This window comes from Eschrichtius robustus, chromosome 2 (assembly GCF_028021215.1).
Source record: "Eschrichtius robustus isolate mEscRob2 chromosome 2, mEscRob2.pri, whole genome shotgun sequence".
NCBI classification, from domain to species: domain Eukaryota; kingdom Metazoa; phylum Chordata; class Mammalia; order Artiodactyla; family Eschrichtiidae; genus Eschrichtius; species Eschrichtius robustus.
This window is the reverse complement of record NC_090825.1, coordinates 165,898,030-165,925,275: the sequence shown is the minus strand read 5'-3', so window position 1 is coordinate 165,925,275 and position 27,246 is coordinate 165,898,030. Positions and strand designations below refer to the sequence as shown.

The following is a 27,246-nucleotide window of genomic DNA, read 5'->3' as shown; positions in this document are numbered from 1 at the left end:
GGGAGGACCCGGGCGGGGGTGTGGCTCTGAGCAGCGGCGGTTTCGTTCACGGATGCCCCGTGTGTTTTATTGATGGATACACACACACTGGAAGGGGGAAAGGGGCACCCCAACCTTGGACCTGAACCAGGCTTTCCCCCCTCCAGGCCCCTGCCGCGGAGAGGGTCGTAACTGCTGGGTCTTCTCCAAGGACGCAGGGAGGAAGGTTGGGACCCCACGTGCCCTCACCCCGCCTGGTGTGAGGGGCAGAATCGGTGCCACCCCCGGGCCTACTACCGGGGCCAGCCATCGGTAGTGGGCAGCCGGCGCAGCGGGGGCCCAGGCCGTAGGGGGTCTGCCAGGGGCCGGGCCAGGAGCAAGGGGTAGGGGAAGGCCTTTGGAAAGTCGCCGGGGCCTCCAGGGGCCGGCGAGAGGCGCTCGGACTTGATGCTGACTGGTGGGGTGGGCGAGGAGGCGCCGCGGGCTGGGGGGCCTTCCTCGCCCAGGCTGCGGCCCCCACTGCAGGGAGAGAGAGAGGAGCGGGGCCGTGAGCTCAGCGAGGGAAGCCATGGAAGTGGCATGGCTTGGGCAAAGATTGGGCAGGAGGACCTTGGGAAAGGAGGGGGTGGCGATCCCTCTTGGGGCCTCCAAAATAGCCTCCCATCCTCACCAGGACCAGTCGGGAGGGGCTAAGTGCAGAACCGGGAGTGGCCACCAGGGGTCAGCAGTGGCTGGGGCTTGGAAGACTTGGAGGAGCCCCACCCGTGAACCCGAATGGGGTGGGAGGGGAGCGGGCAAGGAGGCAGTCGGGGCACTTACCTGGGCTGGGCGGGGGTGGCCGGGGACCCATCACCCCTGGAGGGCTGCCAGGGGGCCAGGGTGGGGGGCTGCAGCAAGCCTGGGGGCGGAGGGGGGTCTCCCAGGCCATATTCTGGGGGGGCAGGAAGAGTAAACTGAGGCCCTGACCTCAGGGAGCCCCTTGCCCAAGCCTGACCCACCCCACCCGCCAGTTTTCAGTTCTGGAGGGCGGGGGAGTGTGGACCCCCGGCAGGCAGGTGTGTGGACGCCTCCCACAGCGGGTGCATACCTGGGGGACCTGCAGGGAGGAAGGGGAAGCTCCCTAGTGGGGGTCCCGGGGTGGCAGTGGAGCACGGACTCTGCAGGCTACCATAGAGGCCTCTCTGTGGAGAGACAGGGGAAAGGGGAAACTGAGGCCCACACCCAGGCCACCCTGCTCCCACAGCCCTTCCACACCTTCCCCTCACTCACTGAGGTGCTCAGTCCCCCTCGGGCCCCAGCGAGGCCACCAGGCAGGTCTGGCCTCCTCCCATCCACTGTCAGGTACAGGGGCGGTGGTGTCTTGCTGCCGAGGTGGCTTGCTGAGAAGAGAGGGTGCGCCAGGCCTGGGGAGCAGGAGACCCCCAGAGAGAGGGAAGGTCACCAGGTCGCCATGTCATCTAATGGAGTGATGCCCACAGCCAAGCAGGGCCAGAGCCCATACTCCCGCCTTGCACAGCCTCCCTGGGACCGCCACCTCTCCTCCCCGAGGGCCTACGCCCCATGCTCACCTGGGGGGCCAGCTTTGGGGACTCCTGGACGGAAGGGGGATGGGCGGCTCTGGGCAGGCAGGGCCTCCCCAAGCCCACTGGGGTCGCAGCCTGGTGGGGGCAGGGCCCCATATGCCATGTCAGGGCTGGGCATAGTGGGAGCTGCTGGCTGAGGGCAGAGAGGACAGGATGTGGAAATGAGGGCATCAAGTCCAAGACAGAAAATCCCAATGAGTTCAGTCGCCAGCCTCCACCTTCTGCAAGTCCTCAATACTCCTCCCTCTGGCCTAACGCCACATGGCTGGGGGAGTCTGTGTCTGCCTCTGTAGCTACTTGACAGCTAGGCCCAGAGCTGAGGCTTCGCAATCAGCATAGGGTTGGCCCTGAGGGGGCTTCCCAGGGTGTTTGATGAATCAGAGAAATAAAGAAGGAAGGAACTGGGACTTCCCTGGTGGCGCAGTGGTTAAGAATCTGCCTACCAATGCAGGGGACACGGGTTCAAGCCCTGGTCCGGGAAGATCCCACATGCCACCGAGCAACTAAGCCCGCATGCCACAACTACTGAAGCCTGTGCGCTCTAGGGCCCGCGTGCCGCAACTACTGAGCCTGCATGCTGCAACTACTGAAGCCCGCGTGCCTAGAGCCTGAGCTCCGCCTCAAGAGAAGCCACTGCAATGAGAAGCCCACGCACCACAACAAAGAGTAGCCGCCGCTCACATCTAAAGAAAGCCCACGCGCAGCAACGAAGACCCAACACAGCCAAAAATTAAAATTAAAATTAAAAAAAAAAAAGGAACTGTCTGCCTGTTGAACTCTTTTCCATCCTTCAAAGCCCCTGCTACAATGCCCACTCCTCCAGGAAGCCTTCCCTGCCCACCCAGGCAGAAACCTGCCCCCAAATTCTAGGATTCCTGGTCTTAAGTCTCTCTCTCAATCTCAGCCTCAGTCATTTGGACCTCAGAAGTGGGGCGAGGGCCCCATTCATGGCGGGGCAGGGAGTCACTTACATAGAGCCGGGGTCGGGGCAAGGCTGGGTCACCCCCATCACCTGCCAGCCTCCGCAGCTTCTCTCCTGGCCCTTCAATCCCCTCCTCTGGCTCCAGCTCTTGTCCATCAAGGCCCACACCCCTCCGCTTCAGTGTCTGTGGAAGGGGGAGACAACAGGGTGACACTCCCCCAATCCTGGCCAAGAAACCTGGTTCTACGGGAGAGGGGAGGACCTATCCCATCCAGCTCTGTGGGCAGGCAGGGTGCAGGCACAGCCTGCTCCAGCCAAATCCCATTAACCAAAAACCCCAGTGAGTTATCACCTAGTAAGTTCCAACTGTTTGTGAGAGAGGGACTGTCCTGCCCTGGGACCAGAGAGGCCTGGGTCACACAGCAGAGGCCGAGACCCACCCAGGCCTGATGGCATTATCCTAACACTGCTCCTGAGTGTGATTCGGTTCCTGCATTCTGTACCACGTGCAGCCTCGGAGCCTGGCGTGCAATAGGTGCTTAATAAATGTCAGCTGACTGAGCACCTCTCAGCCTCTCCTGTGCCAGCTTCTCCCCACCCTCTGCCACATTGGGGCTTCCTGGGTGCAGTCCTAGCCTGCTGCTCTCTCCAGCCCAGTGGCTTTAGCTTCCCGCCCTGGGTAAAGATGCCCACATCCAAAGTGACAGTGATCTTGCCCATCCTGGGTCGTGGGTGTGAGGGCTGCCCAGCTAGTGCAGGGGCTGCTCCTGCCTCTTTCTCCTGAGGATACAGCGGCTCAAGCAAAAACATTCCTGGACCTCAGTGAGGTCTGTTTGCTTTGTGGTACCTTTTCTTCTCTGTGTCTGTACTCACCAAATGGGTAACAGGAGCAAATGAGATGATGTGTGTGAGGGGCACATAGTGGGGCCCTCGATGTTTTTTATTTCCACTATCCAGGAAGTTGCCCCTAAAAGGGACACTCTGTTACTCCAAACCTGCTTTGACTAGCAGCAAAGCCAAATTGCAACGCTCATCTTTTGTGCAAACCAAGAGTCCCTAGGCTCTGAGTGAGCAGAGTGTGCTGGGCTTCATGAGGCCGGGGAGGTGGGTCCCAGGGGTACCTCGAGGATGTCAGTGTTGGTACGGCTCTCGTGGGGCTCACTGTACTCTGTGTACTTCAGTAGCACACGGTCCATGTCCGTGCTGGCGTACTGGAAGAGGCGGTTGGCGCTATTGAAGATGATGAGGGCGATCTCACAGTCGCAGAGTACACTTAGCTCATAGGCCTTCTTCATCAGCCCAAACTTCCGCTTGGTAAATGTCACCTGGACCCAGGACCCACAGGTGGGGCAGGAGAAGACAAAGATTTGGGATGGTGAGAGGGGAGGTGGAGGGGCCTAATTGTTCCCTGAACATGCCTCGTGATTCCATGCCTTTGCATGTGCTGTTCTTTCTGGCTGTACTACTCCTTCTCACTTCTTAACATGGCAAACTCCTATCAGTGCTTCAAAACCCAGCCCAAATGTCCTCTCCTTTGGTAAGTTTACCTTGGCCTCCAGGCAGAGCCCACACTCCCTCTCTGAGCTTCCCCAGTTCTGTGCCTCTCTCTGGTCCAGCGCTTTGAGTTGGGTGTATTTGTATTGAGTTCCATCTCCCCTGTGACTGGGGCTCCAGTCATCAAGAAGAATCAGTGAATTAATCATCATGAGAATGAGTAAATGCTACATCTCAAACTCCTGACGTTGCATCAAGTCTCCTTATTCCCTTGCAGTTCTCCCAGATGGCCAGGCCTTTGCCCAGGCTGTGTCCCCTGCCAGGAATGCGTTTCCCCGAACCACTGTCCCACCCACTGAACTCACCTGCCGATTTCTTTGGTCCAGAATGCGTGAGATCTGAATTTTCTTCCTCCCCATTGTCCCAGGCTGGGTGGAGTGTCCTTGGTCTGGGGGTCGGTGGGGGGGGGGGGAGGAGAAGAGGACAGAGTAGGTGGGTGGAGAGTGGGGACAGGCACCCCAGTCTACCCCCTATCTTCCTCCTGCCCCTGCCAGGTGCTGAAAGGGAGATGATGGGGGAGATCAAGGCAGGCTGGGTCATCCCCACAGCCCACACCCTCGACCAGTCCAGGATGCACCAAATGCTCATTGAACACCTTCAGACCAATGTTTTATAAGGAGAAGGCTGACCAAGGGGGAAAGATTGAGAGGTATGGGTGCCCCCACCTGAGGCTCTAAAGCAAAACAAGCTGGTAACTGTGGGACCTCGGGGGAGCCTGACCCCCTGTCTGTGCAGTGGGGATAACAGTATGGTGCATTGCCCAGTGCTGCTGGAGCATAAAATGAGCTAACCCACACAGGGCATTCAGATCTGCCTTGCAGACAGCAGGTGCTGTGTATGCACTGCTGTTATGAATACTGGCGACAGCTTAAAAGTCCTCAACAGGCCAGGTTGGAGGGCCATCTGATGTTGGTACCCAGCGGTGCTCAGTGATCCTGAGCCTCTGAAAGTAAGCCTGGTCTACACAGCAGACACTTCTGAACTCATTCAATCCCACAATAGCCCTTCGATGAGCAAGGTTGAGGGCTGCGGTTACCAGAAAACATATATTAAAAATATATAAAACGTATATTTAAAAACTGTATTGAGAGTGGAAAAAAGACTAGAAGGAAATGCTCAAGCTGGGAGTCAACGCTGGGTGGAAATTTATGGGTGAGTTTTTTCCCGTTTTTAAAAATTGAGATGCAATTCATATAACATAAAACTCGCCATTTTAACGTGTGCAATTCAGTGGCATTTAGAGCATCCACGACGTTGTACAACCATCACATCTACCTAGTTCCAGAAAATTTTCATCCTCCCAAAAAAAGGCCCCAGCCCCATTAGCAGCCACTCCCCATTCCCCTCCCCTCAGCCCCTGGCAACCACTAATCTACGTTCTCTCTCTATGGATTTGCCTGTTCTGGACACTTCTTATAAATTGAATCATACAATGTGTGGGCTTTTTGTCTTTTTTTTTCCTTTTTGCTCTTTTGAATTTTCTAACATTTCTCCCTCAGTGATTATAGATTTCTATTTAAAAAATTGTGTGTGTGGGGACTTCCCTGGTGGTCCAGTGGTTCAGACTCCACGCTTCCAGTGCAGGGGGCGCGGGTTCGATCCCTGGTCGGGGAACTAAGATCCCACATGCTGCGTGGCGCGGCCAAAAAATAAAAATAAAAATAAAATAAAAAGTTGGGGGGAAGCATAAGAGAAACCCTATCCCTGCCCCACTTTCCAGCGGGAGGAGGGGGGAATGCCCTGAAAGAATTAAGCTTGGAACCCTCAGACTGGGGGATGGGGTGGGCCCAGGCAAACTGGAGAGAAACCCTGGACCTTCCTCATGGGGATCTCGGATCTCCCTGGTGGGGGCCCCAAGGGTGAGAATGGGCAGCTCAGTGAGTGCAGCATGTATCCAAGACACGGTCCAGGACTTTCCCAGCAGCCCTCATGCAGGGCTCCTTGGAATCAAGGAATCATGTTGCCTGTTCTGCAGCACCCACCTCACTGTACAGACAGCCACTCCATGGCCCCCGAGACCCCCTCTGCCAACTCTATGACCACACTCCACCCCCCCAGCCCTCCCACGTCATAGGTGGCTGAGGCCACGCCACAGGCCTGCCCAGGGTGAAGTGGGCCTGCTCTCAGGTCTCAGCCAGAAGAGCGGTCTTTAGCAAGGGAGGCCTCTCCCTCGGCCTCAGTTTGCTGTTCTGTGAATGGGGTGGGTATGAAATACAGAGTACCTGGCACAAGGCCTGGGAATGAGCTCTTGGGAAGCGTAGGGAAATGTAGGTCTGTCTCTGGGAGTAGCCATACCTGCTTCCCACACCCCAGCCCGAGGGGTCTGGGCGGGGTGCCTCATCTTCCCACAGACCCAGGGCTGTAAGTATGAGACGCCCCAGTCCATCATATGCGGCCCGCTGTGTGACCCCAGACACACCCTCCACCTTCTCTGGGTTGGGTCTCTGAGTGGTCACAACTATGCAAATCCCAGGCCAACAAAAGCCCCCATCTCAGCCCCCCAGCTCCAGCTTGACTTGCTAAATTTAACCTCTGGGGCTAATTTTAATCCCCGGCTGGAATCAGGCTAGTTCCCACGGCTGGGATGCGTTATCCCTGCCCTGACAGGTCCCTGGGGACAGGAGGAGGGCACTGGCCGGGAGGTCTCAGTGCCAAGATGACTCAGGAAATGCCCCCCACGCCTGGGGTCCCATGGGAACATGGGACTTGGACATGAGTCTCTGGGCCTGGAAGATCAACTCTGGCCCCTTCTCAATCTGTCCGCATTTTAGACAAGGACATCCTGGCTAGGGCAGGGTTCACATAACGGGGGAGCCCCAAGAGTCAGAAGGTCGGGGGGTTCTCTCTGAACTGAGACCCAAGAGCCAAGACAGGAAGTAAGTTCCAGGCAGAAGGAATGACAGGTGCAAAGGCCCTCAGGAGGGAGGAGATGCATCAATAAGGCTGGAGTGAGGAGGCCAGCAGGAGAGGCTGCAGAGGCAGGGCCACTCCGGGTCCTCTGAGCTGCAGGGAGGCCTGTGGGTTTTGGTCTAAGAGCAATGTACAGCCATGGGAGGGCTTTGAGCAAGAAGGCACGGGACTTTAAAAACTTGGCCATGGCTGCCATGGGGAGCAGGACTGTTGGGGGTAGGGGTAGAGATGACAGGAAACTACCGGGAGGCCAGGGCTGTGTCCATCTGTGCAGAGACTGGGGGTGAGGTCCTCTCTGTGCTATGCCTGAACCTTGCACTTTAAGTCACTCTACTCTAGGGCTCTTTGGGTCCTCTAGAAGCCACTAGGTCCTCTGCCATCTCTGGAGCCAGGCTTGACAGGTGCAGATGGGCTCACACAGGGGTTTGAGTCTTCTGAACTTTGATGACCTTGGAGCCCCCAATCCTCACCCAGGAACCAAAGTCATCCCCTGCCCTGGTCCTTGAGGGATCTACCCAGCACACAGCTGATCATGTCCCTTCACTGCTCATGCACTCCTCGTGGGTCCTCACTGCCCTCAGGAGGAAGGAAGTTCCAGTCCTCAGCCTGGCATTCAAGGCCCTGCCCCAGGGACTTCCCTGGTGGTCCAGCGGTTAAGACTTCGCGCTCCCCAGTGGTTAAGAATCTGCCTGCCAATGCAGGGGACAAGGGTTTAAGCCCTGGTCTGGAAGATCCCATGTGCTGCGGAGCAACTAAACCTGTGCACCACAACTACTGAACCTGCACTCTAGAGCCCGTGAGCCACAGCGACTGAGCCCGAGTGCCACAACTACTGAAGTCCACATACCTAGAGCCCGTGCTCCGCAACAAGAGAAGCCACTGCAATGAGAAGGCCACGCACCGCAATGAAGAGCAGCCCCCACTTGCCGCAACTAGAGAAAGCCCATGCGCAGCAACGAAGACCCCACGCAGTCAAAAATAAATAAATAAATAAATAAAAAGAAAGAAAAATATTAAAAAAAAAAGACTCTGCGCTCCCAATGCAGTGGGCCTGGGTTCAATCCCTGGTCAGGGAATTAGATCCTGCACACCGAAACGAAGATCTCGCGTGCTGCAACTAAGACCCGGCGCAGCCAAATAAATAAAATAAATTTTAAAAAAGTAAAAAAGGCCTGCTCCAATCAGCTCCTGCCCACTGTTCTCTACCTTCAACAAAATATCTCTGCCTGAAAAGCCCTTGTTGCCCCTTCTGCACCTGGCCAACTCCTATTCACATTTCAGAAACCTAGCTCAAAAAATCCATTCCTCCATGAAGCCCTCCCTGCCCTCACTCTGGTCTCCCACAGCCTCCAACCATCCCCTCCAGTTCTGACTCTGTGGGGCTAAGGGGGTCATATATCCAGCTCTCTCCCTCTCCCCGAGACTGGAAGACCCTCAGGACAAGTCAGAGGGGTGACTGGGAAGATTTGGTGAAGGGAGCAGGTCAAGAGGGACACATTTGAACTCCCCCCAGCTTCCCTCAACAACTTCCTCTCAGACTCCCCCAGCTGACTCCCTACCCAGAAATACACGGGCATGCAAATCCAGCCACTCAGCGTTGACCTGCCTCAGGCCCAGGTGTGAAGGGCCAGCCAAGGAATGCGGAGGCGGAAGGCCCAGGGTGTGCATATATATTTGTACTCACATGCAAATCCCCACCCCAAGCAGCAGACAGACCTGGCGGCCCCTTCTCCAGATGTTGGCGTGACCGTGACCGGAACTGCTGGGGGGAGGTGGCTGTACGTGCTGAATCTGCAGAGCACGAGGGGGGAGGCTGAGGTTAGGAGGGGCTGAGGTTAGGGGAGTACTCTTCTGTGCGCATATCCCCCCCACCAATGTCCAGCTAGAAAGCAGAGAGCTTGTGGCATCTGCCCAGCAGAGAGGCACAGGTGGACTCATCGACCCAGGAAAGGGAAGAAGAGTCAGGAGAAATCCAAGAGGGCATCTCAAAGGAGGAAGCATGTAGTTGAGCCTCAGTGGAAGGGCTGGATGGGGCCCTGAGCAGATGGGCAGGGGAGTGGGCATTTGAAGTCAAGAGTCCAATACCTCCCACCCCTTTCTTTGCCCCCCCACACTTGGCATTTATCAAGTGCCAACCATTGTGATAAACTGACCTCAAAAGAAGTAGAAAGCTTAAGTAGACCAATGACCACAGAAGATTAGAAAAGTGACTTGAGACCTACCATTAAAAGGACAACAGGCCCCGACAGTTTTATGGCTATTTTATCAAATCTTAAAGGACAGGAAAGTGAAATGTTCTTTAAACTACCTCAGACCTTTGAAAACAATGGGAACCGCCCAAGTCATTTTATGAAGCTCTTGTAGGTCAGAACCTAAGTCTAAAAAGAGAGAAGTATTGACCACGAAAGGGGCAATGTTAGAAGCCAGGGATTTCAAGGAAGATCTCTCTGAAGAGGTGACATCTGAACTGAGACCCAAAGCCCAAGAAAGACACAGCCAAGCAAAGGAAGAGTCAGTTGTGGGGAGATCTGGTGCAAGGGTGTTCCTGGCAGGGGGAACTGCAAGGGCAAAGGCTCAGAGTGATCATGAGTTTGGCATTTTGAAAAAAGCAAAGAAATCTCTATGGCTGGACAGTGCGAGCAAGGGAGAGAGGGGAGGGGACTGGTGGTGGGGGGAGCTGTGGCTTGGATCACATAGGTCCTTGTGGGCCACAGTGACGAGTGTGGGTTTTACTCTGAGGGCATTAGGAAGCCACAGAGAGTTTGGAGGCAGGGGAGGGTCAGGATATGATTTTACAGTTTAAATAATCCCCTTGTACTTCCATGCATTGCTGGTGGAAAGAGAAAGAGGTAGAGCCACTCTGGAAAACTGTCTGGCACCTACTAAAGCTGAACATGCATCTACCCTTTGACCCAGCGATGCTCCTCTTCAATATTCACCTAAGAGAAAAGTGTCCATGTTTTACCAAAGGACACAGACAAGAATGTTCTCAGCAGCCTCATTTGTCATAGCCCCAAATTGGAAACAACTCAAATGCCCTCAATGGGAGAATTGGTAAATGATTTTTGGTAGATTCTGTGCAAGACTACTATACAGCACAGAAAAAGGATGCATTCCACCTCCATGCAACCACACAGGTGAATCTCCCAGACCATGTGCCAGTTCAGCAATACTGGGCTCCATAGAGAGGACACATCATGTGATTCCATTTATATGAAGTTCCAGAACAGGCAAAACTCACCTACAGTGATGGATATGAGCACAGTGGCCACCTGGAGCAGGCACTGTGACAGGACAGCGGGAGTCCGGGGGCTGGGGTGTTCGGTTCCCCGGGCCAGGACCTGGATACATAGGTGTGTTCAGTTTGTGCAAATTTTTTAGCCCTACTCCACTGACTTTTGCATTTTTCTCTATGTGATTTATCTCAACCAAAAGATTTTTTTAAAAACCTCGTCCCTGGGGACTTCCCTGGCCGTCCAGTGGTTAAGACTCTGCGCTTCCATTATAGGGGGCATGGGTTCGATCCCTGGTCTGGGAACTAAGATCTCACATGCTGTGCGGCACGGCCAAAAAAACAAAAATAAAAAAACCCCCAAAACAAACCTCGTCCTTAGTCATGGCTGCCATGAGAACAGCATCTGTCTGGGCAGGAGCGAGGTGGCCCAGAGAGGCTGGGGCAGGTGTCTAGGTGGGAGGTGAGGGGCCTGAACTGGGACGGGGGCTGCAGGTAGGCAGAAGAGGATGGATTGTTTGGTGACCAAGGGGACAGGACGTGCTGGTGGCATATGCCTGGGGTTGGGAGGGAGCCTGGGGTCTCAGGCCTGAGCGTTGTTCTGGAGGGGGGAACTGGGGGTGCAAAGGAAGATTTCATGAGTGCCTGGAGCATCAGAAACTAAGGTGATACCTGTGGTCATTAAGTCCATCAACAAACACTGCTGCAGTCCTTCAGGCCATGACTGTCATCTCCCTCTAAGAGGTCTCTTAGCCCCCTGGTGATGGAGATGGGGGTCTGGAAGGAATCCCACCCTCCCACTAACCCTTCACTGCTGGCCTCTCCCTGTGGAAGGACTCAGTTTTCTCACCTGTAAATGGGAGCGAGAATCCTTCTCCCACCAGCTGGGAAGGAGGGGGCAGTGGAGGAATCTATCAATCTTGCCTTCTGGCCTCCCAGAAGCCAGAAGGAAGAAGGGCCTTGGAACTGGGGATGCTGAGTCAGCGTGCCATCGTGCAAGACCACGGTGACACTTACTGTGACACGCTGGGCGACATCAGACCCCTACTTCCTCCCCCACAAAATGGGTCACAGAATCCTGATCTCAAAGGCTTTGCAGTGAGGTTTGAGAGAAAAGATCAGGAACAGTCAAGTTCCCCTTCTTGGCTCCCAGGGGGGCTTTAATGGAGGGACAAGTGGCAAAGTCACGCTGCCAGACCCTTGAGCTCAGAGGCCTCAGCTTGGTGGGGGACCCAGGCCGGCGAGGAAAGGAGAGGAGGAAAGGAGAAGTGAGAGGCAGGTGGGTGGCCTGGGGGAGGTGAGGGCCCTCGGGACTCGGCGAAGCGGGGAGGGGGCGCTGCTCCTGGGCCTTGCAGCAAATCAGGCCGGTGGCCCCGCCTCACGCAACCCAGGCGGTGGTTTCATCACCTGCTCCCCAAGTACCTCATTACAAGCGACAGGAAGAGCCCCTTGGAAAGTCGGGACCCCCCCTCCCCTCTCTTGAGGGCTCCAGCGGCTCCCACCCCAGCTGCTGGCGACCCCCCCACCCTCCCCGAGCCGGGGCCCTGGGCCGCCTCCTCCCCTGGGAGCCTGGGGAGATGGTGGCCCAGGTGGGGGGGCACTGTGGGTGACCTAGGGGCTGGCTCAGCCCACAACGGCCCCTGGAGCCCCTCACCTGCCCTGGGGAGAAGGCGGGCTCTGGCAGTGACTACCGTGCGACCATACTTCTCTGGGCCTCAGCTTCCTACCCCAGAAGATGGGGAGAGTCGGCGACACCTCCCTGATTTGGGGGCCTCTCTGAAGCAGATGCTCTGGAGATAATATCGCCCTCTTTCTCTATGCAGGCAGCTTTTGCCATCATTGAGCCTGACCCCTCCCAGAAGGCCTTGGAGTCACCTCTCCTCAGCCCTGGGGTGCCCAGCTCAGAGTGAGGGCCCCGGGCAAACCCAGGAAGGGTGCTGGGGACAGGGGGTCAGGGAGAAAGTCCTTTCCTCCTACGTACAGATGGGGGGGGTTGGGAGATTCCCCTCGCAGGGAGACCCCCCCAAACACATGCATCACCCCCAAACACCCACATACATAAGTCCCCAAGACACATGCAGTCCACAATACATGCAGAGCCCTCCCAAACCCACACGGCCTGCCAAACACACATCCCCAAAACACACACAGAGGCCTCTGCACACGCAGACCCCTCAGACACACACAGAGTCCCCCAACACCTGCCGATCCCTCGAATGTACACAACCCCCCAATATACGCAGACACCCCCAAACACACAACCCCCAACAACATGCAACCCTCCTAGACACACACAGAGCTCCCCAAACACATGTAGACTCCCCAGATCCATGCTAGTCCCCCATTATAAGCAGGCCCCCAGACACAGATAGGGCCTCTATCCCCTGCAGGGGTATCGCCCACCCTCTGGCTTCCTGAGGCAGGGTGGGAGCACCCCCCCAGGGGAGAGATGTGGGTTCAGGGCTGGGGGTTCTGAGGGTGGGGTGTGAAGATCTCAGGGATCGCACGTACGGACACTGCATGGGGAACACAAGCTATGCTGGTGCAGGTGGCAGGGGGTTGAGGGGATCTTCGGGGTATTCCTGGGGACTGTGGGGGTCTGAGGGTGGGGTGTGTTACCCACGTGTGGCTCTGAATCCCAGAAACCCAGAATGTTCCAGCTGGAGAAGGCCCTTTGGGGAGGGTCCCTTTGTTTATAGGTCCCTCTGGCACTCATGGGGAAACGGAGGCCCAGTGAGGGACCCTCAGACCCACCTCCACAGACCCCTCCCCAGGCCTGCTCCATGTGCTGAGAAGTATGATGGCCTGGCTGTGGCTATGGGCACAGCCAGACGGGGGTACCCACTCCACTGGCTCCACTGTACGCTCATTGCCTGACATGCTCCAAGCCTCAGTTTCCCCATTGGTACAATGGGCCCTGGGGGCGCCTCAGGCACTCACCTACCTGTCCCTCTACTTCAGACAGGCCTCATCTACCAGCAGGTTCCCAGCTCACCTTCCACCCCTTTCCAGGCACCTGAAACACCAGCCCCAGACAGACCTGCCACTTTCCCATTGCCAGGCTTTTGACCCCGCTGTGCCCTCTTCCCGGAATGCCCTTCTCAGACTCACCCAGGTCTGAGACGCTGCTACACGTCCTTCAAGCCTGGGCAGAAATCTCTCTTTCTAGAGGTGCTAATTTCCCCAGACCAGATTTCTCTTTCCCTGTGTCACTTAGTCCTACCAGATATTTTTGGTGCTTCTTTGTTACTTTCTTTGATGATCCTGTTGCCCCACTAAGATGTCCGTTCCACGAGGGCAGGGATGGAGCCTTCCCAATGCCCGGCACACAGTAGGTCCGCAATCGCCCTTTTTTGAATGAATGAGCAAACAACTGCTTAACAAGTGGAAGAAACATCGGCAACGGGTTCCGTTTTCTTTTAAACACCTCATGGTTCACAAAACAAATTTGAGGCCCCATCTGGCCCACAGGCCACCAGTTTGAGGGGACCCCTGCTCCCCCACCCCTCTCTAAACAGCCCACAGCACGACAGCCCACTGGATGGTGCTCATGCTTCTCTCAGGCCAAGGGGCTGACCCTCTGAAGGTTCCAGTGCCCACCTTGGAAGGAAACTATGTCCCGGGGTCATGCAGGACCTGGCTGCCCTCACTGTCCACTGCAGGTCCTGCCAGAAAGGCCATTTTCTCTGTCACGGCCACTGCAAATGGAGACGTGCCCCATCCCACCTCCCATGGGGCTTGGGACTCCTACCCCTGGGGCTGAGAGAGACCATACATTCAGAACCCAACTCTGCTATCTCACACAAGTCAGAGCCCTCGGCCACCGAAGGCCCCCAACGATGTCCCCTAAGCTGCAGTGGCAGCTGCAGGAACGACCCAAGGCTTCTCTCTCTTTGTTCCAGAGAAAGATCTCCCCGTAGGGCCCCAGAAATTCATCCCCAGAGGCCCAGGCCTCCCTGCTTGGGAAATTAGCACATCTGTCAGAGCTGAGCGGAAGAGACTCAGCCCATAGCCCAGCAGACCCAAGACACAGCCAGTGGGGAACCCAAGATGGGGCCTTTGAGGCATCCCCGGTCCCCACTTTCTTCCCCAAGAAATGTCTGGGAGCTGACCAAGGTGCCAGGGACACAAGGGCAGGGAGTGGACAGACCCGTCTGGCCTTTCCCATTGCCCAGTCTGGTGGGGGAGACGACAGACACGTAAACTGTCAGGGACAGAGCCCTCACCAATGAAATTCTATAGGGCAGGGGTCCCCAACTCCCGGGCTGCGGACTGCTACCCGTCCGCAGCCTGTTAGGAACCTGGCTGCACAGCAGGAGGGGAGTGGAGGGCAAGCAAGCGAAGCTTCATCTGCCGCTCCTCATCGCTCACATTACCACCTGAACCATCCCCCCTGCCCCCAGTCTGTGGAAAAATTGTCTTCCATGAAACCGGTCCCTGGTGCTAAAAAGGTCGGGGACCACAGCTATACGGGGAGGCAGTGGGGGAGGTGGCAGGGGAGGGAGCTGCTTTGGAAAGAGGGGCCAGAAGGGACTTTTTGAAAAGGGGACCTCAAGGACGAGAGGACACCAGCCATGAAGGGGTGTGGGTGAGAGACTGCCTGGTGGAAGGAATGGCAGGTGCAAAGGCCCTGAGGTGGGAATGTGCTGGGTGGGTTCCAGGTGCAGGCATGGCTGGTATTGCCAGGTATGGGTGAGCAAGGGGCATCTGGAGACAGAAGAGGGCAGGGAGGCTGCAAGGGGCCTTGGGGATCAGGGTGAAAGAGCGGGCTGTAGAGCAATGGAGAGTCATGGAGGGTGTATGAACGGGGGTGGGGGGTGGCTGTGGTGCAATTCAGGATTTTCAGCAGACTCCGTGGCTGCTGTGGGGAAAAGTCCTTTGGGAGCAGGAGGCCAGGACAGCATCCAGTGGGAGAGGGTCGGGGCTCTGATTGTGGAAACTGGACAGAGGCAGGCCTGTGCCCACAGCAGTGACTCATTATGACAACTTGCCTGGATTGTTCCCTTCCGAGGACCCCACCTCAACCTCTGGTGAACCTGAACCTGGAGGAGATCAGGACAGGGAAGCTGACAGGCCTGAGGCTTGCTTGGCCCCTGGTGGAGGGTGGGGTGAGGGTGGACCTGGATGGGGTTCACAGGCACGCCCACTCGGTCACAGTTCGGATGGCACCTCCTGTTACTGAGTGCCTGCTGTCTGCCCGGGCCCATGCTCCACCTCATTTACACACAGGACCAGCTTGACTCAGATAGCCCAGTGAAGCGGAGACGGCTGCCCTGTTTTACACAGGAGGAAACAGGCTCCTTCCCAGGGCCACACGGTGGGACCCCAGATCCTCGCTCAAGCGTGGGCTTATACCACAGGGTTGTCCGGCCGTGCCCCAAACTCACCCCCTCCGACCCAGTCTGGGAAGTGGGCCTGGGCACCAGTGGGATCTGAGACATTCATTCCTGAGTTCCCTGGGGCCAGTGGGCAGCCTCACAAGCCCCCCCAAGATGCAGGCTCAGGGAGGACCTTTGGGAGGCTGAGAAATGGGACCCAACCTCTGCGTACATCCCACTCGGATTCATGGGCCTGGGCTGGGGTGACCTCTCCGACCCCACATGGGATCCCAGGAATGTGATAAATACTCTCTGAAAAATGACATCTGTCTCCAGGTGCATATGTGCCTCTAATATTCCAGAAGGGCAGACCCCCAACATGTCTACACTCATTGCATCTGAGTTGGGGTGACAAATGATTTTAATTCCCTTTCTCCTCTAATTTGCATTTTCTAGATGTCTGCCTGGTTGGGTAATGATTTAATGAAATCAATCATTAGTTGGAGATGGGAAGTAAGACCGGGCTCAAATTGCTCAGGTCACAGGGTCAGAAAGGGGTAGCTATTTGTCTGAGGTCACACAGAGAGGAGAGAGGAAGCTGAGGCCCCTCACTCCTGGCTTTAGTTCTCCTAGGGGCTGAGGGGCAGCCTTGAGTCCATCCTTTCTCTGAGGGGTCTGGGTGTTTCCACCTGGCCTCAGTCTTCCCTCCTGCAAAGTGGCAGCTTCAGACCAGATAGCAAGTTCCCAGCTCTCGCAGGTGAGACCCCAGGACTCTAAATGTCCCAAAATTCCATTCCCTGGAGGCCAAGATTCACTCCTGGACTCAGACAGGTAGTGGAAGGCAGGTATGGGGACAGGAGGGAGCAAGGCTGACTTCTCCCAAAGCTCCTTTTTTTTTTTTTTTAAATTAATTAATTTATTTATGGCTGTGTTGGGTCTTCGCTTCTGTGCGAGGGCTTTCTCTAGTTGTGGCAAGCGGAGGCCACTCTTCATCGCGGTGCACGGGCCTCTCACTATCGCAGCCTCTCTTGTTGCGGAGCACAGGCTCCAGACGCGCAGGCTCAGTAATTGTGGCTCACGGGCCCAGCTGCTCTGAGGCATGTGGGATCTTCCCAGACCAGGGCTCGAACCCGTGTCCCCTGCATTAGCAGGCAGATTCTCAACCACTGCGCCACCAGGGAAGTCCCCAAAGCTCCTTTGACCTTTGGAATCAAACCCCATACACTTGTCCTTCTGGGTCTAAATACTTTTTTGAACCCCGTTTCCTTCACCCCAAGAGTCTGAAAGTTCTCATCCCCGACGCCAAAGATCCAGAGGTCCTGACCTTCCCCAGTGAGGATTCTCAGCCGGTCAGGCAAAAGGCTTCAGCTATTTCTGACTCCTTGGGTCTTCAGCCTGGGGACTGGGAATAGCCAGGGACCCCAGTTGGCAACGTCTGTTGCCCTGGTCCCTGAGAGAGGCAGAGGGTGGGGACCATGACCATGAAAGTAACGCAGCCACGGGCTTGTCATGTGCTGACAACCTCGGAGGGCTGTGACTATCGTTCCTATACCCATGTCCCATATGGGACACTGAGGCACGGGGAGGAAGTGGCCCAGGCAGCTGTGGTGCCCCACTCAGGGCTCTGTGCCCACCATCCTGCCCTCAGCCACTGAGGCATCCTGTGGGCCCAGCTGAGGCCCCACGTTCACTGCATGAAGTGCAAACCCCATGGGGTGGGTGAGGGTCATGGCGGTCACAGGCACACGTGGATGTCATGCCACTTGCAGGTCTGGGGCCGTGACACACAAGGGCACACCAACAGCAGGAAGGCACGGGGTCGTGGTTGTGCACAGGGGCCTCCAGGATGCATAAAGGGATGTGACCCAGGAAAGGGGACCACTGTAACTCACAGTCGCATACCAGGGGCTCATGGCACCACAACTTTGGACACACAATTCCCCAACTGACACAACCCTCAGACACATGCCCTTTGGACGCACAACCCCTCAGACATGACACACACTCCTTCAGACATAACTCCTGGACATGCAACCCCTGGGACACTCACCCTTTCGGACACACAACGTCTCAGAACCACAACCATCGAACACTCCCCCTCGAACACAACCCTCAGACTCACACCCCTTGGACACATACCCTTTGGACACACAAACCCTGGACACATAACCTCTCAAACTCACGATCCTAGGACTGCACACCTCTTAGACACAACTCTCCCTCGCACAGCAGGACATTCGGACTTTGGAACTCAACCCAGCTCACAGATGCCATTCAAAGGACACCGCACAAACCGCGGCCCGACGCAACACGCACCTGCTACACCTGGACCCTTGGACGCTCGCGCAACGACCTGGAGGAAGCGGCTCAGAACCCCGAGCGCCCTGCGGCCGCAGGGGCCTTCAGAGCGGGCGGCCCCGCCCCCGGGAGCTGATTGGGCGGGGCGTAAATTTGCATCGAGGGCGTGCCCGTGGGCTGTGACGGGCGGGCACTTGGGCGTGGCCGGGTCCCGGGAGTTCTGGGGCCCGAGACTCAGACGCGGGAAGACTCTGACGTGGGGGAATAGTATAATGAGGGAGGGGGGCCCGGGAGGGAGCTGGATCAGACCTGCCAGGCTTCCCCCGATGTCAGTGGGCGACCCTGACCTTACTGCTGAGCCTGACCCTAATTCGGACCCTGTCTGTAACACCCTGCTATCTCCTACTCTGGGCTAACTCCAACCTGAGTGATATGTAACTCCCACCCGGGACCCTGAGGCCCCAGGCACCGAGACCTTCTCGAAGCCAACCCTGACCCTTGCTCTCACCCAAATGGAGGGACTGCAGAAAGGGGCTCTGGGGTCGCTGAGGGACCTCGCCCAGCTGTGTGCCTCCTGCAGCAGAATGTGACCCACGTGCTTTGACAGGAGGGTAACAGACCCCTCGGTGGCTGGGCGCCCTCCTCCACTTCAGAGGTCAGCTTCCAGGACTGGACCCCCTCCCTGGGATCCCAGCACCACCCAGCACAGGTCCAGGCCCAGAGGGGGATCAGAGCAGGATTAATGAGTGAATCAAGGTGGAAAGAATTACAGGATGAAGATGACTTTTGACTCGGCAATTCTGGAGAAGCCCCCAGTCTGGAGGAGGCAGAGCTACCACATACTCCTTATCCCTGTGGGATCAGAACTGGGCCAGAGGGGTCAGGGAGGGCTTCCCCCAAAGAGGGGCAGAGCATTTATACTGGGCCTTGAAGCATGAGTAGGAGTTTGCCACTGGTAGAAGAAGAGGGAACAGGACTTGCAAAGGTTCAGAGAAAGAGTGCAGAACATTCTTTGGTGGGGGAAGATGAAGCCAGAGCAGTGAGTGGAAGTAGATTTAGCTGGGCACCCAAAGAGAGGCTTGGAGATAGGGGGAGGGGGTCCACTGGGGCAGATGAAAGGGGAGAGCAGGTGGGTTGCAATAGCTGCCTGGTGTCCACCTTCTAAGAAGACAACAGGAGATAATTGGACCCCTGGACTCAGGGGGGAACATGTGGAGATATTAGTATGTGGGGGACACTGAGAAAGGGAACAGAGACCCTGGGAGGCTTGTGCCTCTCCCCACACCTCAGTTTCCCCATCTGTGACATGGGAAGTTTGGATCCCCAGCCTGGGCACAGATTTCTCCTTGGACCAAAAAAACTAGGGTTCACACTGTGTCATAAAGGTGGGGATCAGGGTTCCTGCCTCTCCCACCCCGTCTTTGCTGCCCTTCAGTGCTCAACACCAGACACTCAGGTGTCCCAAGAACACACCAGGGCCTAGGCCAGGTTGGGGGTTTCTGCCTGGGCTCGAAGGCACAGAACAAGGCTTGGGGAGTGTGGAGGTGGCTGGGGAGCCCTGGGGCCCTCGAGAGCTGCTCTGTTTACCCAAGACCGCCTGCCTGCCTCTGATGCAACAAGCAGGCTCTGGTTACGTGAGGGCGGCAGCTGGAGCAGCTCTGGGAGCAGCCTGGGCTGAGCCAGCTGGGGCTGCCCACTATGGGCCACAGCTCTTGCCCCCTCACCACTGGGGCTTGCTCCTGTGTTCTTGCCCCTGCCACGTTGTCCCCTTCCACCACTCATGTTCCCAAACACCCTTCCCATTCCGGTCCATACCATCTTCTATCATTCACACCGTTTCCTATAACGACTCCTTCTTTCTGCCTTTACCCCTGTTCCTGTCCTATACCCTCCCCCATCACTGGCTGTGTTACCACGTGTGGACCCACACTCCCCACTGGGCCAATCAAGAGTCTCAACCTCAGTCTTCTCAGATGAGGGGACACTCTTAGGTGTTGGAGTAAGAGATTGGGGGGTTGAAAGGGAGATTTCGAGGGAGAAGGGAATGGAAAAGGCCAGAGAGGAAGATCTGGGAAAGGGGCCTGGAAGGTGGAGACAGGGATGGGAAGGTGAGGAGGTGTAGAAGCTGCTCCCCCCAAGTCTCCCTCTCCAGATCCTCTCCCAGAATGTCAGCAGGGGAAGACTTTGAAGGATCCTCCATGGCAAGGACAGTGTGGTCCCGTGGATAGGGCTTCAGGGTTCGAGGACCCTGGGTTCCCATCCCAGCTCCGACTCCCACTCGCTGTGTGACCTCAGGCCAGTCACTTCACCCGTCTGAGCCTGTTTGCTCATGTGAAAAGTGGGGACAATAGTAGTCTCTCCTCTGGGGGGGAGAAGCGTTTCAAGGTTGGCCTCCAATGCCCCCTCCTCCTCCAAAAGCCTTCCCTATCCCCCCTCCCATCTGGTGTTCTGACACCCCCATCCCTCCTTCCACCTCAGCGCTGACCCAGTGGTTTAGAAATGTCTGTGTCCAGCTGTCTCCCGGAGCCTGGGCCGTGTGTTGTGGTAGCACAAAAGGGGTGTTTCCATGGTTTCCTTGAAGAACTGGAGTCCTGGAGAGGGTCTGAGTAGTGTAGGGGCATGCGGACCAATCTTGGGGCATCCAGAGACCTTGCTGGGGGATGAGGCAGGGGCCAGGAAGGGGCTTCCCAGGGGCAGGACCCTCAGAGTGCAGAGCAGGCCTGAAATAAAAACTAGGACTTGGATCAGGGGCTAAGAACAAAAAGACAAAACTCAAGTCTGATTCCCATCCTGACCACTGTGGACCAACTGGAGACAAGTCACCGCCCTCCTGGGCCTCCTTTTACTCCATCCACAAATTTGAAGGAGACTGGGGGTGGGGGGGGACGGTTCCCACACTTAACCCAGGGAGCCCTTCCAGGTTACCCCCACCCTCGTGGGTGCTAGGCTCCCTACTTGAATGCCCCGTGGCACGGGGAGTTCCCTGTCGCTCTCCTGGCTGCCCACCTATTTCTGGGAGCAAGTCTTAGTGAGCCAGGTCAGGGCATGCCCACACCCTTCACTCCGGGGAGGGGGTAAGTCGGCCAGAGCGTGGAGGCAGATGCGAGGTGTTGCTGGGTAATCTGGCCTTGCGGAGCCTTAGTTCGCTTTCTAGAAAATGGAAGCAAGAACGTGTGAAGAGAAAAAGGGCAGAGGGTCACGATGCACCCTTCAGGATCAGCCAAGACTGGGGACAGGGGCTTGAATCAGGGGCTAAGAATAGCTTGGAGGCGGAGTGCCCGGCCAAGGCTTTGCCTCTTGCGCCCCCTTGCGGCCGGCAGGGGATGCACGTTCGCCAGGCATGAAAGGCGAGCCGGCCACGCAAAGGAAGCGCAAATTAACCAGCACCTCCGTGAGTCCCAGGATTTGGGGTGGTGGGGCATCTGACAACCCACAGTCCTGCACAGACCTCTTTGAGAGTACTATTAGTCGCTGGCTAAGGTCGTGTTCAGGGGCCGTGGGTGACGGGGAGCCATCGGAAGGTCTAGGGCACCTCATGACTGCCCCCCACTAGCTCACAGCACCTGAGCCATCCAAGGCTGCCTCTGGGATACATGCAATTACCTCACTTAGCTGCCCGTCTGTCCAATGGGTCTGAGCCCTGGAGCCAGGGTTGGTCTGTCTGGCTCACCAGGGCATCCCCTGGGCAGGCAGGGCCTAGCTCAGAGAGAACGGTCAATGTTTGATGGATACATGGCTGCATGGTAGAAGGAGAGATGGACGAGAGGTGCCTTCAGAGTGGGCGAGGAGAGGGAGAGTGACTCTGTGGGGGCTACACACCAGGCAGGGCCTAAAATAATGTGAACCTGAGGCTCCTCCCTCCCCCTCAACTGAGCTGGGGCAGGGGGAAGGCAGGATGGTGGCACACAGGCCCCCAGTACACCCTAGGAGAGGTGAGAGAGGGCTGACCCTGTTTCCTGGTGGTGGGAGGCAATTATTAATACCTCCTGTGTTCCTGAACCTCCTCCCAGGCCCTCAGGCCCCTCCACAGTCCTGATACCCCACCAGGACCCTCTCTGTCTCCCCTAGGGTGCCCTTGGCCTTTGCCACCCCTCTCTCCCAACCACTTCTCTGTGCCAAGCTGGGGGATCCTCCCAGAGCAGTGAGCCCGGGACCCACCCTGGCTCTACCCTCCATGTTGTTGGCTCGACAACTCCATTCTGCTCTTCCTTATACATTTTGCTGGGCACTTTGTTGGCACACAGCTGGCTTCAGAGGTGTACAAACCATGGGCCATGATCTCCCAGGCTTCGCAGGGATCAGATCAGTGTGGGCTCTTCTCAAGTCAGCAGAAACAGACTCAAAGCAATTTAGGCAAATACAGTAATTTTAGGGACTCATGAAACTGAAGAATTGAGATTTTCTAGTGTCAGGTACAGGTGGATCCAGGGCCCCAGGCAATGTTCTCAGGTCCCCTGGTCCATCTGCCGAGCTCACCAACCCCAGAAGGAAGATGGTACTTTTTGCACTTTTCCAGCAAAATCCTCAGGCAAGACCTCTCATTGGATCACATGCCCATCTCAAACCAATCACTGTGACCTGGGAGATGGAGGGCTCTGATTAGCCAGGCCAGGGTCCCACATCCATCCCTGGAGTTAGGGTGGCTTCTCCTTATGGCCTGAGCCTGGGGTGGGCATTTCTGCTCGAGGCAGAATTCAGTCCAGGCAGGCAGGTACACGAATGCCTGCCTCAGCCTGTAGAGAAGGTCCAGTCCAGCCTTCCTTGTTGAGATGGAGAAAGGTAGCACCAGGGAGGGTCGGTGCCAGACCCATGTCACACAGCATGTCAGAGGCAGGGCTGGGACCAAACTAGGCCGGGGTCTACTCTTCTCTGTGTGACCTCACACAAATAATGCCACCTCTCGGAGCCTCTCTTTTCCCATCTGCATTTGGGTGACATCTGCCTTATGGGGCTGTCTGAGGATGAAAGCTGACCCTTGTGAAGCCCCCAGCACAGATCTGGGCACACAGCAGGTGCATGATCAGGATTGTCATGGTGGCAGTTATCGGTCCGAGGGGCCATGGCCGTGTCCATGGCCAGTGGGGGCGGGTAAGAATCCAGAGGCAGCAAAGCCCCATCTCAGGACATTCATGGCTGGCCCAGAGGCTCCAGGCAAGAGCAAGAGGAATGCACCGGCCACACTTACTTGGTCTTCTGTCCCTGCCAAGTCCCACAAGGCTGTGTCCAAGGGTCCAAGCTTTGGTCGGGCTGGGGGGCAAGAGGTGAGTCAAGGTGAGGTCTGAGAGACCCCTAGGGCTGCAGGGTGGCCCTGATGAGGTGGCATCTGAGGAAAATCCTGGGCGAGGCTGAGGGAAGAGGTGAAGCACTGGGAGTTAGAGGGTCTGGGTGTGAATCCTGGCATTTCCGGTCACGGGTGGTGACCCTGCCTCGCCTCTCTGAGACTCAGTTTCCTCTTCTGTAAAATGAGGCTGTGTGTAGAGCCCGGGGCCTGGAGAAGCAGGGGAGGCCAAGACTTGACCCTGTGAAGGTCACCTACAACCCTTGGTGGGGGCAGTCTGGGGAGAAGTGGGAGTGGAGGCTCTGAGGTGGGGAGTGGGGCGGCAGTTCTGGGGAGGGGCAGAGCAGGGTCTGTGGGTACAAAGGTGGGATCAGGAGGAGCCACAGAGCATTTTGTTCTGAGGGGGCGCAGCAGTAGCAGTAAAGGGACAGCAGATGACCCTGGATGCTCATGGCTTGCCTGGACGCTCCAGGCAGGAGCAGGAGAAACACACTGACTGTGGACGGGTGGAGAGGGCAGCATCCTTGAGGCTTGAGGGTGGGAGGCACCAGGGCACAGGGGATAGGATGGAGGAGATGGTGGGGTGTGGGTCCAGGGCTGGTGGGCAACAATGGGGGGGAAATGGGGTGGGTTGATGACCCCCTTGGCAGCCCCTCTTGCTCCAGGCCCTCCCAGATGTCCCCCAAGTGACCCCACAGTCTGTGGGATTCCTCACCACACCTATGCCCAGAGCTAAGCCCGTCACATAGCAAGTGCCCGATAAGAACTCTGACTGCACACCCATGAACTCTGCTGCCTCTTGGCTCTCGGGGCTGCTGCTCTAGGAGCTGTGGGGGCCCTGTCCCCTCCCACGCCTCCCTTGACCCTCTGAGAAGACCTCCACAGCACAGAGCACAATCGCAGCAAATGAGCAGGGGGCTGTGAGAGCTACACAAGCTGCGGGCTCAGTCAGTCCCTTGGGTACTGTGTCTGCCCTGCATGAGCACAGAATAACAAGACACTAGGCCTTTCTTGGTGCCACGCTCTCCTCAGATGGTCAACCACACCTCCCAGTACTGAAGCCCTCCTGCAGTCCTCTCCCATCTGGTCCTGGTCACGTGACTGGCCTTGACCAATGGGACAGCCATAACTGAAGCAAGGGAAGGCTGGATGAACACGTGCACACCGGGCGCCCAACCACCAGGAGAAGCTTGGGCTGTCCTGCTGGAGAGGCCACGTGGAGGACCAGACACCCGCCTCCCAACCAGCAGCAGACAGCACTGGTCAAGGGCCAGATGTGAGGCTACTTCTGACTATCTGGCCCCATCAAGCTCCCACAAGATCCACAAGTAGCACCCAGGTGAGCCCAGCAAAACTGCCCGGCTGAGTCCAACCCAAACTGCACAACTGTAGCAGGCAAATGATTGGTGTCATAAGCCACTAAGTTTTGGGATAGTTTGTCATGCAGCAGTAGCTGACTGCTACAATACACATCACTGTATACAGCTGCGCCTAATGAAGCACTCTGACAGAAGGGAAAAGCAGAGACCAGAGTGGGGAGGGACTTGCTCAGGGTCACACAGCAGGTCAGCAGTAGAATGAAGATTCCAGAGCTGGGTGGGTAACAGTCCTGCTGGGCTCTGCCTGAGACAATGTGTTTGGGTAAAGCAAGCAGCTGGCATGTGGAAGGGTATGGAAAATGGGGCTCCCCTCTGTCTTGGGGGGCAGGGGTCCTTGGGATCAGGACAGGGCCTGTGGCCTGGATAAGGGGCAGGAAGATGACAGAGAGAGCACAAGGGAGATGGGCTGACAACAGCCCTGAGCAGCAGAGGGCACAAGGTGCCCCTACCCTCTAGCCTCCCGCGGATGAAACCATCCTACAAGCCCAGGGAGAAAACTCGAGTGGTTAGTCAAGTAGGTCCGTTCTTGGATGCCGAGAGCATGGGTTAGTTCAGAGCACGGAGCACAGAGAGGCTTACGGCCCCACTTGGCACTGACCTGAGTCAGAGGGGCCAAAGCACCTCCAAGTCTCTTCCGGGATCAGGCTGAGGAGGACGGGGGCGGCTCCTCGGGGCTGGAACAAAACATGTGCAGCGTCCATGAGGCTGAGGTCAGAGGCCATGAGGCCTGCTCGGCTAGGCTGGATTGTGCATTGGGGTCACACTCCAGTCCCCCAAGACCCCTGGCCTGAGCCTTCAGGGCATCCTCTGTAAAAATGGGACCAGCCACCCACTTCAGAGGTCATGCCTGGGTCTCACATAGGACTGGGAGCTTCAAACCCCCGGGGCTTGCTAAGAGACGCAATAGCAGGTGAGTAGCTACTACACAAGTTGCTACTGGTGTCTTTCAGAGGCATGTTGCATTTTTGCAACAGCAGGCAGAAGCAGGGCTTTTGGAAGCAGCTGGGAAACTGAGTTAAAAGTAAAAGCTATGGTTTTTGAGGCCCTACTGTGTGTATGGCACTGTGCAAGGCTTGATGCAGTGAACTCCAGTCCCAATGGCTGTCACCCACCCGGGGCAGAGCAGCCAGAGCCAGATGGTTATCTAGTGCGAGTGAACCATCATGAACCCCTCTCATGCTACCCTCAGAGGGCAGGTTGCTGCACATCCCTTCTTACACATTTGCAAGGCTTTTTTGGTTTTTTGTTGCTGTTGTTGTTTGTTTTTTGTTTTTAAGGCTTTTTTGGTTTTGACAGTTGTTTTGTCTCAATTATCACAGGCAGCAACACAGTTTTTTTTCTTTCTAAGTGCCTGGTCAGGGACAGGCATGCCAAAACCCCACACTGCAGGAGCCAGACACATCTCAAGGTCGAGTGATGGCTTACAGCACGTGCGCATGTGTTTACATGCATGTTTATTAAGTTATAATGAAAACAAAAACAAAAAGAGCTACTTCTCCAAAAACTCTCTCCCCGGTATGTAAGAACTGTAAGTAGTTTTCATTTTTAGACCGTCTGGTCATTGGCTCAAAGCCTCTTTCAGCTCCGGGCGCCCTCCCAGCTGCCCTCGAGGCCCCTGCCCACCTCCCTGACCCAATCTCCCTTTCGCTCACCCACTGCAGCCATACCTGCCTCAGATGTTCCTCCAACACACCCAGCTCACCAGGCCCCGGGCCTCTGCCCTGCCGCCGACGTGTGTGGAGCACCGACCCCGGGTCATCTCTGTCTGCAGGTTGTTCAAGCCTCTGCTCACACCTCTGCCGCCTCCCCAGAGAGGCCCCCACAGCCCTTTTCCTCCTTCACATGTGTCTGAAATGTTCTTGTCTGTTCCGTGTTTACCTGGTTGCTGTGTGTCTCCCCGTGAGGCCACGAGCACACCCGTCTTGGTCACTACTGTGTCCCCAGCACCCAGCCCAGGGCCAGGCACACAGCAGAGCTCAGGAGCTGGGTGCCGAGTGACTGAACTCTCCCACTACAGACGCCAAAGGATGAGAGGAAGTCACCGGCCACCGTAAGATGAAGAGGGGGAGTTGTCTACGGAGCGAGAAGTGGCAGCTCCTGGCTGAGCAGCGAAGGTCCTTACAGCAAGGAGGCTGAGAGCAGCAGGGGCGGGCGGTCCCGGGAACTACCTGTGGCCCTGGGCTGTGGCGTTCATGTGGTCTCGGATGCTGATGGCCTGTTTGAGGAGGCCCTCCACGCTGCGGAAGTAGACGCTGCTGTCGACAAGGTTCTTCACGGCACTGAAATGGGAGGATGGACCCAGTCAGCGGCACCACGCTCTCTTCGCCCCCCAACCAGAGCTCAGCGGATGCCTGTGTGGGCCGGCACTCATCAGGCACCTGGAGGATTCCATGGGCCTCCCTGAGGGCTCACTGTGGGCTTAAAGTTTAGATTTCCCTATGCAACAGAGCACTGGATGGCAACATGCAACTTTCGCTTAACGGCTGCTAGACCATCTAATGCTTTGAAGGAGCTATAAGCATGCAAAAATGACCTCAAAAATATCTTGCTTTCTTCTTAGGGAACCCATTCCTGCCTCTGAATCAGGAAGCTTGTCATCTGGACTGTGAAAAGCTCTAGAGGTGAGTTTAGACTCATCGCCGTTAGAGGGGCACTACTGCAAAGCTGTGCTAAGCTCTGGTGTTGAAGCCACATTGATGGATGTCTAATGAAAACGTCCCTTCCAACAGCACTACAGGAACAGATTCACCAAGCCACGCGGGGCCTTGCTAACGCCAGAAAGTTGCCTGTGCA

At 56.6% G+C, this 27,246-nt stretch overlaps 1 protein-coding gene across 4 annotated transcripts in view; it reads right to left on the bottom strand.

Annotated features, from left to right (window-relative positions):
* Positions 1-40: 40 nt before the first annotated feature.
* LOC137759904 (BLOC-1-related complex subunit 8) overlaps positions 41-27,246 on the bottom strand; it is a 33,703-nt gene continuing 6,497 nt past the window's right edge. The window contains exons 4-16 of one of the 4 annotated variants that reach the window (XM_068536661.1): positions 26,622-26,732; positions 25,052-25,127; positions 22,982-23,043; positions 10,190-10,289; positions 8,665-8,739; positions 4,344-4,426; positions 3,606-3,809; positions 2,534-2,668; positions 1,548-1,695; positions 1,249-1,382; positions 1,067-1,160; positions 799-910; positions 41-498 (exon numbers count right to left, since the gene is read on the bottom strand). In XM_068536661.1, the coding sequence (XP_068392762.1) occupies positions 273-498; positions 799-910; positions 1,067-1,160; positions 1,249-1,382; positions 1,548-1,695; positions 2,534-2,668; positions 3,606-3,809; positions 4,344-4,426; positions 8,665-8,739; positions 10,190-10,289; positions 22,982-23,043; positions 25,052-25,127; positions 26,622-26,732 (1,560 nt within the window). In that variant the 3' untranslated portion in view covers positions 41-272. Of the gene's footprint in view, positions 499-798; positions 911-1,066; positions 1,161-1,248; positions 1,383-1,547; positions 1,696-2,533; positions 2,669-3,605; positions 3,810-4,343; positions 4,427-8,664; positions 8,740-10,189; positions 10,290-22,144; positions 23,142-25,051; positions 25,128-26,621; positions 26,733-27,246 lie in introns of those variants that run through there. The other 3 variants (XM_068536664.1, XM_068536662.1, XM_068536663.1) reach the window with 3 other exon arrangements.